This window comes from Microtus pennsylvanicus, chromosome 10, assembly GCF_037038515.1.
Source record: "Microtus pennsylvanicus isolate mMicPen1 chromosome 10, mMicPen1.hap1, whole genome shotgun sequence".
Classification (NCBI taxonomy): Eukaryota; Metazoa; Chordata; class Mammalia; order Rodentia; family Cricetidae; genus Microtus; species Microtus pennsylvanicus.
The window spans coordinates 103,034,206-103,048,217 of NC_134588.1; the positions used below are offsets into that span (position 1 = coordinate 103,034,206).

Genomic DNA, 14,012 nt, shown 5'->3' on the forward strand with positions numbered 1-14,012 from the left:
CTGGGACAGCCCCCAGCCTCCTGACTGGAAGCCTAGCAAAGGCCTGGTGAGCACTGATGGGCCTGGTTGGATTCCAGCTCCACAGCAGAGCGGATTCCACTCTAACTCCCGAGCTCTCCGTAGCCACGGGGAACACAGGCATGCGCTCACGGCATCTCGACCCTGCTTAGGAAAGCCATCTGCAGAACAGGCCTAAGATTCTACATTCTGTTTCTTAGCGGGCCTCGCACCCAGGCAGTCATAGGTGGGGGCTGTCAAGGACTTCGATGCTGGGTGAAACCTCTACCACCCCTGGGGGTCTCTGTGGGGGTCTCCATCTTTGACTCTGGGGCTGCTTTTCCCTCCTCCAGATGTTGCCATCTGCTGTGTCTCAGGGATAAAGTACTGGTGCCCCCATCTTTGGTACTTAACAACCTCCATACCCCAACAAGCCAGCAAGCCAAGCGGCCTTTTACAAACTGTAGTAAACATTTTATTTACAAGTTAAAGGCCTTCTAAGTGCAGCACGTCCTTATGCCAAGACCCCTGGTGCTCAGAGCAACAGTTCCATCAAACACTTCACAGTGTGGGCTGCTTGGGTAGGGGGAACAGTTGCATTCTTTGGCAGGGGAACCTCAAAACTTTCCTCTCTTTTGGGAGCTGTAGGCCTCAGGCAGCCTAGGCAGCAAAAGAAAGGGTGTGAACCCCAAGAAGCTGCCCTTGGCTACTCCCATCTCGGCGACCCTTGCCACCAACTAAAGTAGACACAAACTCCAGCCAGTGATGGGGAAGTTGCACGCCATGCCATAAGCACCCTCAGTTCAGTCTATAAGCCTGCAAGCGGGGCTTGGGCAGGCTCCGGACTCTGGGGATTGCTGGTGACTGAGGGCTGGTGCGCGGGGAGCAGCTCCGAGCTGCTCCCGCCAAGGCTGTTGGCACTCCCAGCGCCGGTGTTGTTGCTACCCAGGCTGCTGACGCTGCTGAAGCTGAAGCTGCCACCGCTCACACTGCTGCTGGTTGTGAGAAGGGCGCCGGCGGCGGAGGCCTTGATGACCGTAGTTTGGTGCAGGGACCGCTCAGTCCCCTCAGTCCGTTCCGTGTCGCTGGGGGCCATGTCCAGGGACTCCGAGTCACTGCTCTCGCTCTCGGCCTCGCCTTCGGAACGGCTGGGGCTTCTCTCTTCCAGTTCGCCCTCGGCGGGGGCTCCCCCAGAAGGCTTTTCGCTGACTTCCTTGTCCTTGTCCTTCTGCGCCTGAGCCTCCTTAGAGTGTCGCCATTTCATCCTCCGGTTCTGGAACCACACCTTCACCTATGTGCAACATCAAAAGAGATGCGAGATAAATAACCAGCTCGATACACCTGGGGTTAGCCCCCTACGGCAAGATAGCGCGGCAGACACTTATTACGCCTCCAGAACCCAGACAGCTTAACTAAACATAAATATCCAGGAGCTATCTAAGGGGTGAAACCCGCCCAAGCCACTAGGGACTATTCTTTAAATATGGCCCTCGTATCGCAAGACTGAAATGCCCTGGGTGCAAGTGAAGGACGGGTTTCTTGCAAATTGCTTTGTAATCTCACCAAACTCAGGACTCCTGTAGAACTGATTAAAATTAAGGAGTTCTGACCCCCAATGCCGAGGTTCTGGTGAGAGCCAATTTTAAGAACTTCTGAGGTCCCTCTCATCCCCAGGCATTTGCTACGCAAAGTAATTCACCACAAAAACTAACTGTACCACCCCAATCCTTTAGGATTTTTGAGACGGGGGTTTCTTTTGAACCAGGCTGGCTTTGAACTTGAGATCCTCCTTCCTCTGCCTCCTGAGTACTCAGATCACAGCCCTTGGCTGTTTTAAGAAGGAAGTGAACAAAGGGACAAGGGACTCAAAGAATTAATCCCACTAGAATGGGCACCTGCTGGGCTTTAAGTAAAGGAGAATCGCCTGAGCACATTTTTACCTAAGAATTGACATAGACCCTGTTTTTGTGAGGGACAACCATATTCTCCTGGGGCTCAGAAAATATTGGAATTAAATACGCAGCTTATAGGAATGGGGAAGAGATGGATGGAGAATCTATATAAATCCATGATCCTCTGGGGGACCCAACACATTCACACAAGTTCCAGCTTCCCCTTTAAAAATAACGTGCACAGCTGGTAGAAAGCGGCCGGGCTTTCCAGTCCGTCTGTGTGTGCTGAGGAAGCGTGTTGTGTAATGGAGAACAGAAAGACACAGGGACAGAAGTCCGAACCAGGGAGAGAGAGAGAGAGAGAGAGAGAGAGAGAGAGAGAGAGAGAGAGAGAGAGAGAGAACGTGCTTCGGCTTCTGCTCTGTGGGAGTCCACACCGAAGCAACAAGAGTGCAGAACAAGAAGAGTGTAGTCGGAGAAAGCAAAATGAAACTCTAATTCCCGAAACTGAGAAAGAAAAAAAAGTTCCAGGACAAAAGATTCCTATTGTCTCTTTCTCCTTCCTTCCTTCCTTCTTTCCTTCCTTCCTTTTTTTAAATCAAGTGGGCAGGACCTACTTAAAAAAACGTTCTTGGACATTGTAAGAAAATCTTTCTTCTTTCTCTCAGTCAGCCCCATTGCCAACAGATACTATCTTCAGAGACTGGGCTGTTAGTTAGAAAGTGGGACTGTGGCTGCTCCAAGCTCAAACCCTGTCTTAAAGCAACTCCGAAGTCATTCCGTTTGAAATTATATTTTCAGTTCCTCACAAGTGGGATTTCACAATCCTGTGAAGGAAGGCAGGGACCAACAGTAATCTATCGACTTTGGGTTTTTCTCTTCTCAAACAAACTGCCTCCGACAGCGAGGCGCACTCCAGTCGAGTGCATAATTGCCATCTCCTTTTCGCTTTCTCCGCGGTTCTTTGGCCTCTTGGCCAAAATAAACACTCGATGCTTGTTGACATACATCTTCAGGAATGGGCTATTCTCTCTGTCCGTCCGCCTCCTCCACCTCCTCCCCTACCCTCCTCTCCTCTGGCTATGAGTTGCAACACCACAAAGTCTCGCGAAGTTCAAGACCTTGTGTTTTGATTGCTGAAGGTGAGTAGTCGTGGAGGAGGAGGCCTGCGGGTCCCGCCTTGTTTACCGTTTACTGCCTGCGGAGGACACCCTGCCAGTGGCTTACCTGAGCGTCCGTGAGTCCCAGCATTGCTGCCAGCTGCTTTCGGTCTGGCTTCGTCACGTACTTCTGAATCTCAAACCTCTTCTCCAGGCCTTTCCTTTGCAGATTGGAAAAGACCGCACGGGACCAGGAGCGCTTCCGCTTGTACGTCTGCGGCATGGTGTCCTTGGTGAGCACAGCATAGGGACCTGCCAACCAGTAGGAAGAGAGAAAGAGGTTTAGGGCCTAGTTAGTGTTAGGGCCGGAGCCTGCGTGGTTCTCCTAGGTATTTAAAGGTGTTTTGAGTTCACATTCGCCTCCCAGCTCCTTTTGCTTGTGCGAGAATGGCCTAAGGACTTTTTTTTAAAAACAGATTTTTCGCAGAACCGCTTTGGGCCTAAAGCCAGGAAGAACTGGGGACCCGTGGATTCGCTCAAGAGAAATTCATAAACTAAATGCACAGGCACCAGGCATGTTAAAATAGTTGGAACTGTACCTGGGGTCTGAATTACCTGCTAGTGACAGCCCTATACTTCACGCATTTGTCTTTCAGAGAAGATATAACCAGTCAAGCAAAACTTTCCCCTCCCCTGTGTGTGTGTGGGGGGGTGTCTTCAAATCACCCTCTCTGGGCGAAAAGAATAGGGACAGGGACCCACGCCGATATATCTTGATTCTCCTCTCTTCTCCAAGTGTCCCACTAGGACAGTTTCTCAGTCTCTCCTAGGACTAAGGAGGCTTCTACCCCAACTATGGGGTTTTGATGCTGCGGCTGACCTTTGCAGCATCAGACTAAGATATCTAAGGGTCGGTCACTAGCCACCAAGCTCAGAGGCTCATGGATTGAACTCGGGAAGTTTTCTACCTGGAAACGTGTCTTGGAATTGATGCTGAACAGAATTTCTTGGGTTGGAGCTTAAGGGGCTGAGGATAGCAGACGCCTCGTTAATGGGATCTAGAGATGCGAAGAACTGTCCAGCCGAAGGCTGCAGGCCAGCGAGGTGCACCCCTGCAGGCCGCCCACCAGTCAGCAGCGACGTGAGATCTGGGGAGGGGGGAAGAAAGTTTGGTTACACCGTGGACAAACTCACATCCTCCGGGCAGAGTTCTTCCACCCTTCCCTTCTCCTTTGCTCCAGTTTTAGGCAAGCGAAGTCAAGAAAGACCCCGTATGCACAGAAAGCACTTTCCCCGGCAGCCGCCAAGGGTGGAGCCTCAACTGCCCCTGTGTGTGTCAATCACGTCCAGTCCACCCCACAGCAAGAAAAAGCTTTTCATTAAATGGTCATAAGGCGGTAGGCCCCTCACTCTGCCATCTTCCCTCAGGAGCTTAGACCAGCAGTTTTACTTCCCCACAATTCTTAGGAAGAATTTTACTGGAAATCAAATTAAAGCAAAATGTCCCCACGCTGAGATTTCCCCGTGAGAAAGGCCTATGTCTTTCTGTAGACACGTCATTCAAAAGATAGATTATACCCACCCACTTTTGCAAAAGTTTACAGGAATCGGTGTTGATACCCGTTGTGTGCTGTGTAAGCATCCGAGAATCACTTTTTACATAGGGTAGTTGAGTTTTAAATGTCACACAGTTTTCTTACAATTCATTTTCTTTTCCCTCATTCTACTGATTTGTCCTTAAATGTAAAAAGCACCCAAAACCCGCACGGGATCAGGGTCCTCGTGAGTGGTTATGAGGCCTGAAGCCTGTCAGCCAGGACGTACCTCTCAACGTGTTGCCTTCCTTGACTTTTGGGTCAAATTCTGCAGACAAAATTCGGTCGATTCCAAATTTGAGGTCTTTGCTGGAGGGGGCAGGGGCGGAGCCGCTATGGTGGGGGACCACTCGGGTCCCTGAAGCCGGTGGCTGCAGGGAGCCCGCCCGGGGTGGAGGCGGAGGCTGTGGCTGTGACTGTTGCTGCTGCGTCGGTTGTTGCTGCGGGAGATGCTGGTGGTAGGCTGCCGAGAGCGGGGACAGCCGCTGAGGGAAGCCAGTCGGCACTTCTGAGGGCGCCACCACCGGGGTGGGACGCAGCGGGGATCTGGTGGCAGCTTGGAAGGAGGCGTGCGGGTGCACGGAACCCAAGTGCGCGGTGAGAGCGGCCGAGGCCCCCACGAGTCCCTCGGCAGCGGGCCCCGGCTCCCCGACGCCGGCGTGCAGGATGTCCGCGATGCAGAAAGAGGGCTTCTTGACAGCCGCTGGGTCCAAGGGGAAGGAGCAGCCGCCCGGGCCGCCGGCAGAGGAACAGTACGCGGCTGACCAGAGACTAAAGTTGGAAGCGTAGAAGGGAGCCAGGCCGGCCGCGAACATCCTGGCAGGATCCTGGCGGGGTCCTGGGTGAGTGGGTAAGTGGGTGGGTGCCCGGGGAGAGGCGGTGTCCCAGCCAAACTCGGTCTGCTTTCGGTTCTCCGCCCGCACTGAAGCCCAGGGCCAGCGGGGAGCCCTAGCGCCACCGAGAGAGGAGGCGAGGGCCCGGTCGCCTCCCGCCACCGCCTGGGCCCCTGGCCTGGCTTGAAAGGCGGCGCGGCGAGCGCGCTCCCCGTGGGATGGAGGCGATCGCCGGGTACTGGAGCGGCGAGGCGGGTGCGGCCTCGCTCTGCTACTCCGGAGAAACCGGGGAGACTGGGGCCCGACACCGAAAGAAAAACTCAAACAGCTAATCTCTAAGAACTAAATTTAAAACAACAATAATGATCCGTTAGTTTAAAAAAATAAGAAGGAAAAAAAGAAAAAAAAAAACTCCTCTCTAAAAACTCCCAAAGTTTTGGCAGGAGCTTTCGAGTCAGACCCGGGGTAGGACCTTGATCCGTGCGCTCATTGGACGTCTTTGTGACCAATGGGACTCAGGAGTGGAGGGGAATTGGGAAAGAAGGGGCGTGCCCCGCCCTTAGCCACGCCCTGGCCACACCAAAGTGTTTTCTGCGGCCGCGTGGGCTGAGCCCAGTACCGTGAGTCCCTCGGTGCCGCTTAGGGGCGGAGAGTCGGCTCCTCCGGCCTCTGGCTGTCCTCTATCCCCCTGCGGCTCGGGGACCTGCCACCGGGAGAATGGAGTCGGTCTCAGGAGTTTTTCTGGAGCTGCCGAGAAGGAGGGGAGCTCTGGGGCTCCCATGCTCGGCGGTAGTGAACAACTTCTCTCACCTCCTGAGCAGACCGCGCGGAACGCCCATAGGCTGTCCCTTCTATATCCTACTTTCACGCGATTCTTCTTCTCTCTGATTTTATCCCAAGTGCTAGTGTCCTAGACAAAGGCCCTATCTTTTCCGGGCCCCTGTAACCCAGAACCCCGGTCCAAATCTGCAATCCGTCTGCCACTGAGCTCATAGGAGCTCAAGAGAAGCCAGAAGGCGGGCCGTCCGCAAATTAGTTTTATTCTGAGCTGTCATTCCAGTGACAACTTGAAAGAGTGACTTTTCAAACAAAATAAGATAGATGGCTCCAAACATCTCCGACACATCCAAACTTTTGCCCTGAGACTTGGAAACAACAAAACGGGCTTTCTCGCCAGGCCCAGGAGAGCAGCACGCGCGTCCCCTCCCTGCACCTTGTAGGAAGTGCCACCCTTTGCGGCCACCACAACCCCAGGTCACGTGGTCCGATATTTTGCAAGTGCCAGGGAGCGGTTGCCTTTGAGAAAAAATACCCACTTTCAATTCGGTGGCAGTTTTTCCAGGATCCGCTTTGGCCTATTGGCAGGAGGCGCTGCCCTAGCCGCCATAGCCAGGGCCTTCCATTCTAGCTAGGGTCTTTAGAACTTAGGGGAGGTGTGAGTGGGGGTTTTCTGTTGCATTAACATCTCTATTTTAAGAATTCGTTCTCTTTTAAATTATAGTCAGAATGGATTTCCCCGCCCCGCTCCCAAACCGACCACAGGCCACCCGGATGAGCTGTTCTTGCACATTTTCAGGAAGAAAATAAAATAACGACAATAACGAAACCATCAAATTTTTTGTTTTCGATTGTCCAAATAAGAGTCTCTTAAATGAGATTCCAAGGCATGCTTATTTCCCCTCAGCTCTAAGATGCCAGTTAAACCCGAAAATGCAAGGGAAGGTACCAGGCTATTATTAGTTCAGGGTTGGAGTGGGCTCCTGAGTTAAAGTCTAGCATCTTCGTGGCCTCCCTCAGCGATGTTGTCACCGTTAGCGGTTGCCTTTCTCCTGGACCGCAATTAATGGCTGATCAATCACAGGATCGGCAGCCACTGAGATTCTTCCTCTCTTTCCTCCCCACCTCCCCGGTCTTTTCCTCGCTTTCCACCCTGCCCCCCCCCCCACTTCTCTCTCACAGAATGGTTCCCGGGGCCCTAACTCCCAGCAGCAGGGACAGGGGTACTATATCGAGAGACTTTGGGGTATAGACAGTTGAAGGCAGCGGTGCCTGGGACGAAAGGGGCCCGGAAGGCATGTCTAGCAGGGGGTGGACTTGTGACAAGCACAAGGCCACCGGAGTTGAGACTTTGGCTAAAGGTTCTAGTGTGATGAGACGAAGAGAACAGTTTCATTAATTTCACCGGGTGCTAAGGAAAGCACATCACTAGCCTAGCTGTTCCTGCGCCTCTTTTCTAGAAGCCTTGTGATTCTCCGTTGCGATTCCAGTTTGACCGCGGACGTCCAGTGAACGGCCTAGACCAAAGTCCGTGCTCAGACAGGTTTAACGCTTCACCCAGAGGCCTGCATCCTCACCTTCTCCCTTAGACATAGGGCTCCTACCCCTTTCTTCTCTTTGCGCCCATTGGAGACCCGCTGAGCGGGAGGAGTGAGTGCAGAACCCCGTAGCTCTAATTATCTGGCGGCGTCCACCAACGGATCTGCGGCACTTAGAAGCCAGGAGTGCCCCGCGGCTCAAAGGCTATACTGCAAGGGCTAAAATACAAGCTGTATTGTGTTGGAGCGGGAGTAATCCTCCATTCTCCCAGACCTGCAAGTAGCTTCATTACAATCTCCACAACCTAGCCGCAGCCTCACCCACTACCCAAGGCCTAATGGAAACTCGGTGTCTGTGTGGTGGTGGTGGTGGGGGGGAGGCAAAAGGAGAAAAAAAGAAGAGAGAGAGAGAGAGAGAGAGAAGAAAGAAAGAAAGGAAGGAAGGAAGGAAGGAAGGAAGGAAAAGAAAGAAGGAAAGAAAGAAAGAAAGAAAGAAAGAAAGAAAGAAAGAAAGGAGAAAAGAGAGTTAGAAAGAAAAAGGAAGCCTTTGGGTCGGTGGGTCTTTCTTGCCCCAGGCTCAAGCCCCACCCCTGCAGGCCACTCGCCTTGCAGGGAGCCCGCACACTGCCCTCCTCTTTACCCCCTACCCTTCAGAACCAAGAAAGCAGCAGGAAACCCAGGGCTCGCCGGAGTTCAGGTCATCTCCTGTTTTTTTGATGGGCTCAAACTTGGACTAAATGAGCGGATATGCCTGCGAGATTGGTCTCAAAATAGAAGCGGTCCTAGTATTTTAGGATACAGCAGAAATCCTTATTTCTTCCGGAGAAAAACTCTATAATGACTCCTAGCACTTCCCCTTTCAATATTTGTGCGACTTTATCTCCACCGGCAAGTTGCTGTGGTGACGCAAATCCGCCCTTCTGTATTACAACTTCCAAAATAAATGCACGGAAATCAATTCCCTTCTAGCAATGAAAATATAAATACACAGCTGTGACTTTCGCCTTTAATCTTTGCTTTCCGCGATTTGGGGCTGTAGCGAAATGAACTAGACCAGAGCTGTTGTTGCCTGAGCAGGGAGGCCCTAGGGGCAGAGGCGTGGACTCCCGAGGAACCTTGTAACCGCCAGGGATAGGTACGAGCCTGATTAAATCAATTTACTTAGTTCACACACACACTTAAAAGTGGTCGATTATTATTATTATCATGATCATCATCATCATAATTTTGGGCGATACTACTGTAGCCCAGCAACTGCTCATTTGTGATTGCTGGTTATACGACCTGCAGCAGATCCCCTTATCCTTTTCAAGGGAAGACACATAGCCAAATATTATTCTGCAATACCAGAAATAGATCTAGGCGGGTCTCTTTATAATCTGACAATGTGGTTTATGAGTATTTAAGATTCAGAAAAGCGATGGATGCAAACGCAGTACTCAGACATGAGTCTGGTCTGGTCTCTCTTTGGGTCTCACTTGTGCTTAAAGGGGCAAACCCTTGCTCTAAGCCCAGGGATTTACAGGATCCTTTAGAGAGTACGCCAGGCTTTCCTTATTGCAGGTCGATAACTTAATTTATCTAGATAACTTAATTTAACTAGATTGGGCTTAATCTAGCCAAGGGCTTTTGTTTTTGTCTGAAGACTTCAGGGACTGTAACGTGTAGTTACTCCTGTCTCCACATGGGCACTCCTCTCCAGTTCACTTTAAAAATTCTTTCGGACTTGATACTTACTCCGGGTATTAATTTTTTTATGGACAGAGAAATAAATATCCATAGTCAAAAGGGGCCGGGGGGAGGACACAGAGCACCCTGGTATTTAAGCATTTGTGTGTAGTGTGCCCATCACTCCACCGCCTTCTAGCCTGTCACTCCACCAGCTGAGGCTTGATTTATGGACGGACGGTAGGCCCAGCTCATGTTTGGAGGCAAACGCTGGATTGTTTTCCCCTTGTGGGTTCTAGATAGTACAGTTTAGTATATTTACATGGGGGGGGTGTCTCAGTAGGCCCGCCTCCTGAGCTCCTTATGGTTACTCCCATTGGGGGAAACTGAGCTTTCTATGAGGCGGGAGGAGCAGCAGGACTGTAGGCACCTGTAACTGTTTGATTTACCCACACGTGCCTCCCCCTTTCCAGGTGTGCCAGATTCTCTGATGACCTACCTTCTCCTAGCACCATAATCTCCCCCTTTAAATTTTATTTATCCCCATAGGTCTGGCACCCAAATCTCCAAGACCCTTTTGGTTCCATTTCATTTGCCCTTTTTCTGGAGGAGGAAGTGGGGGGGGTGTCTCTCCTGTTCCCTTTCTCCTGTTTCTAGGAAGTGTCACTTCACAGATAAGTAGACACTTGGCTCTCTTCCTGCCTCTTCTCCTCCCCTCCTCCCCTTAGAGATGGGAAGTGAGAGTCAGGTAAGCAGTTTGAAGCCTGCTCCTGATGTAAAAATTGGCTTCTCTATCTAACTTGTCTTTACACCCAGAAATGCCTCAGGCCTCAGGTGAGCAAGGGTAGAACCCACCACACCTCGGAACCTTATAGCACTGAAGTGCATCCATTTGCAGTGAAGACACATCCCAGAAGGATAGGTGGAAACTGAGAGCCCCCCCCTCTGGTACCCTGGGTACCATTTGCTCCTTGGCAGGAGTGCTCTCCAGCTCCCAGGGAATTAGCCATTTACACAACACTGGGTTTGTTTCCTGAATTATTGAATCTGAATGGTTTGTTGCTGAGGGAAAAGAAGGAAGTTTGGGTACAATACATAAATAACTCCATGTTTCAAACAAACCTGCCACCCAGGAGCAAGGACAGCCATTCCCCAGCAGAACTTCTTTAAGGAAACACACGATGCAAAGAGAATTGAAATGGATTTTCCAAGCTGCTTTATCCTGAGGCAGAGAGGGACCCCAAACTCACTCTTCAATAATAAGCTCATTCCTGAATGACGGGGTTAATTCATATGTGGGGACACCGCTCTCATGCCCTTGTTATGGTATGACTATGAAATGTTCCCCGTAAGGTCATGTGTCGCACACGTGGTCCCCACCTGGTGGCCTTATTTAGAGAGGTAGCAGAAACTTTCGGAGGGGGGAGGGTCTAGCTGCAGAAAGTAAGACCCTGAGGGCGTGCCTGCTTCTGAGTTCTGTGGACAAAAAAAAATTCAAAACAAGAATGGGAAGAAACTGAGTGATGGGTAAGGATCCTGGAGAGGAACTCTGTGGATTGTGTCTCCCTGTTAGAGCTCCGAATCTGCACGCACACACACACACACACACACACACACACACACACACACACCTGAATTGGAGCAGCTGTGATGGTATAGCTGTGAAATTACAGCAGACTCCTCCAGTCCTGTCTCAGCGCAGCAGACCCAGGCATCTTTCCCTTCCCTCTGCTGACACCTGCTGGACCATCCCTATACCAGCAGCACTGTTGGGATGAACACTGACTCTTCATTTTTTTTTGCAAAAACATGGGTTTCTAAAATTGGCTCTGACCTACAGCCATTTCCTTCCCTGTTGCCGACAGCATGGGAAGCCCTTAGTTCACGTGTTAAAAAGTCACCAGACAGGGTAAGGGTCATCCGCCAGCAATAACACTGCGCTGCCCTGTTCACAGGTAGCACTCACCTACTCTTTAAAATAATGGACCACTAGGGTGTGGGGGAGAGAGAACATTTTGGGTGTAGGAAACTGATACTCAGAGAGGTTAAGTGGCTTGTCCAGGTTACGGTTGTTAGGAAATGGTTTTCAAGGAGTGGGGGCTTGCACTCTGAAGCTCCTCCATCCACACCATCCAGCACTAAGTGGCTGTGTAAGATTTCAATGCCTTTCAACTCTGTAGTGTGAATAACCTTTCCCTTCTGAGGCCCACAATCACATGCACACATACACGCATGCACACACGCATGCCACACACTCACACGTGCACGCACGCACGCACACACACACACACACACACACACACTACGTATCATAGCCTCCGTGCATACATCTGAGTGTTAAGTAATACTAGTCAGAATCTGAGACAGAAGACATAGAAAGGCAGGCCCATAGTCCTCAGCAGGGGCCTTCCTGCGAAGCTTTGTCCTGTTGGCTCTGCCTTGCTTCAAACTGTCCTCAAGAGCATGGGAATGGCATCAAATCTGTGAGATGTTGAGGACCAAAGTGTTCAGGTGGAGAGCTGAGAGGATATTGGGTGACCCCATCCTTAAACAGACCCTACCAAGGGATTTTTTTTTGCTTTGTTTTGTTTTCTGAGGTTTCAATAACCCACCACCAACTGCAATCCAAAAAATATTAAGTAGAAAATTGTGGAAATGAACTATTTGCTTATAGGGTTAAAAATTTTGTGCAGTTCAAAGCCCCACCCTGCCCAGAGCACAAATCATCCATACTGTATGGATAACCCACCGTTGGCCATCTGTTGGTCATTGGGCAGTCCCCTGCGTTACCATGTCATCTCTTAGGGTACCCAAGTATCTGCGGTTGACCGACACTCCCCTGTTAGCCTCACACGGTGTTGCTCCCTCGTTTCCTGTCATCACATAAGTATTGTATCTCACATCGTCACCAGGAGGATGAACACGGTGCAGGAAGTCCTGCTGAAAGACAGGCCACACGCGTGCTGGCTGCTGAGGTGAGCCGTTGTGCTGGTGTGTGCTGACACTGCACATGCCTCGTCACAGGCCTGAGGCAGAGGCCGTGTCAGTCAGGGCCTGGACCTCTGAAAATCAGCCAAAGTAAACCTTCTGTTTAGATTGATTGCCTCCTGCATTTTGTTACCGCAAGAAGCTAACACAGCCACTATGAATGGTTTTATTAAAGGTGTATTGTGACTCTATGTATGTGTATGTGTGTGTGTGCGCGCGCGTGCATCTCACTTACCCATTCCCAATTCACAGACTGCTTTTGATATTCAGGCCTGGAAGTAGAAATGTCCACACCTTTCTAATAGCTGTCATAATGCCCCTTCCCTTCCCAAGACAGCCTTTTGCTCCTTAGTGCTCTCCAGGCTGATTTCCTGGGCGGCCCCGGGTCTCTGGTGATCATAGTGTCTGCAGCAAGAGCCCACTGTGAGTCAACTAACTTTCCTGACAGCAGAAACCTTTACTTTGCTTGGATTTTGTCCCCAGCTCTTTTATTCTCATTTAACAATACCAGGGCTGAACAGGTCCAAAATTAAGAAAGAAAGAAAGAAAGAAAGAAAGGAAGGAAGGAAGGAAGGAAGGAAGGAAGGAAGGAAGGAAGGAAGGAAGGAAGGGACAGTGACATTTAACTTCTCTCCAACCAAAAATCTACAGCTAATTCTATAACAAGCAAGCAGTAGTGGTTGTAACTCATAGCGTTCTCTGAAATATATGTTTAAAATACACTGTTTAATAAGCTCAGTTGTAATATTTCGGTGTGGAGGGTGATATATAAAAGCATGGATGCATGGATGCATGCTCCTGTCAGCCCTCAGAGAAATGCGACATTGCATCCTGCTCTGTTGCTCTCCACCTTATCCCCTTGAAGTGGGTTGTCCCACTGAACCTGGAGCTTGATCCATGGCCAGGAAACTCCAGGGATCCTTCTGTCTCTGCCCCTGTCTGCTCAGGTTCCAGGAGCACAGGGCAGAGCACAGGTCTTTATGTGGGCACTAAGGACCTAAACCCAAGTCCTCACTCAAACCCAGCAAGCATTCCTCACCAAACCATCTCCACACATGGTGTTCTTACTTCTAGCTCTCTTTTAATATTCTCAGCGTATGTTCCATTGTGAGGGCTGTGCTTATTTGGTACAGAAATCCCTCCTGGTTTTTGTTAATTTGGACATTTCCTAGGAACTAGAGAAGACCGTGAGTGGTATTTATAAAGCGTCTATACGAACATTGTCATTTTAATCCTATGACTGGAGACCATGTGTGAGAGAGGTAGAAGATTCTCAAACCAAACTCCAGAGCTAGCAAACTCCTGTGCCTGGTTACTGCGGAACAGGGAAGGTACCCAAGAAAGCCAACGAGAGCTGGTGAGGGAGCCCAGTTGCTAGAGCGCCTGTCTGATGTGCTTACAGCTCTGGGTTCAATCTTCGGACTTCATAAGTTGGGTGTGGTGACACAAACCTGTGGCTCTAGCTGTGGAAGGTTGAGAGAGAAGGTTCAAGGTCATCCCCAGCTACACTGGAAGTTTCATGCCAGCCCGATTTATAGGAGACTCTGTTCCCCCTCACACATACACTCTCCCCCCAACAACAAAAAAGTTAAATAGCTGCACAGAGGCCTTCTAACTAGGCTTT

The 14,012-nt window shown here is 50.6% G+C and overlaps 1 protein-coding gene across 1 annotated transcript; it reads right to left on the reverse strand.

Annotated features, from left to right (window-relative positions):
• Positions 1–453: 453 nt before the first annotated feature.
• On the reverse strand, positions 454–5,855 carry Hlx (H2.0 like homeobox). Its single transcript, XM_075989391.1, has 4 exons — positions 4,814–5,855; positions 3,958–4,137; positions 3,117–3,301; positions 454–1,288 (listed from the first exon to the last, which is right to left on the reverse strand). The coding sequence occupies exons 1-4, from the start codon at positions 5,397–5,399 to the stop codon at positions 806–808; spliced, it is 1,434 nt and encodes a 477-aa protein (XP_075845506.1). The 5' UTR covers positions 5,400–5,855; the 3' UTR covers positions 454–805.
• Positions 5,856–14,012: the final 8,157 nt, after the last annotated feature.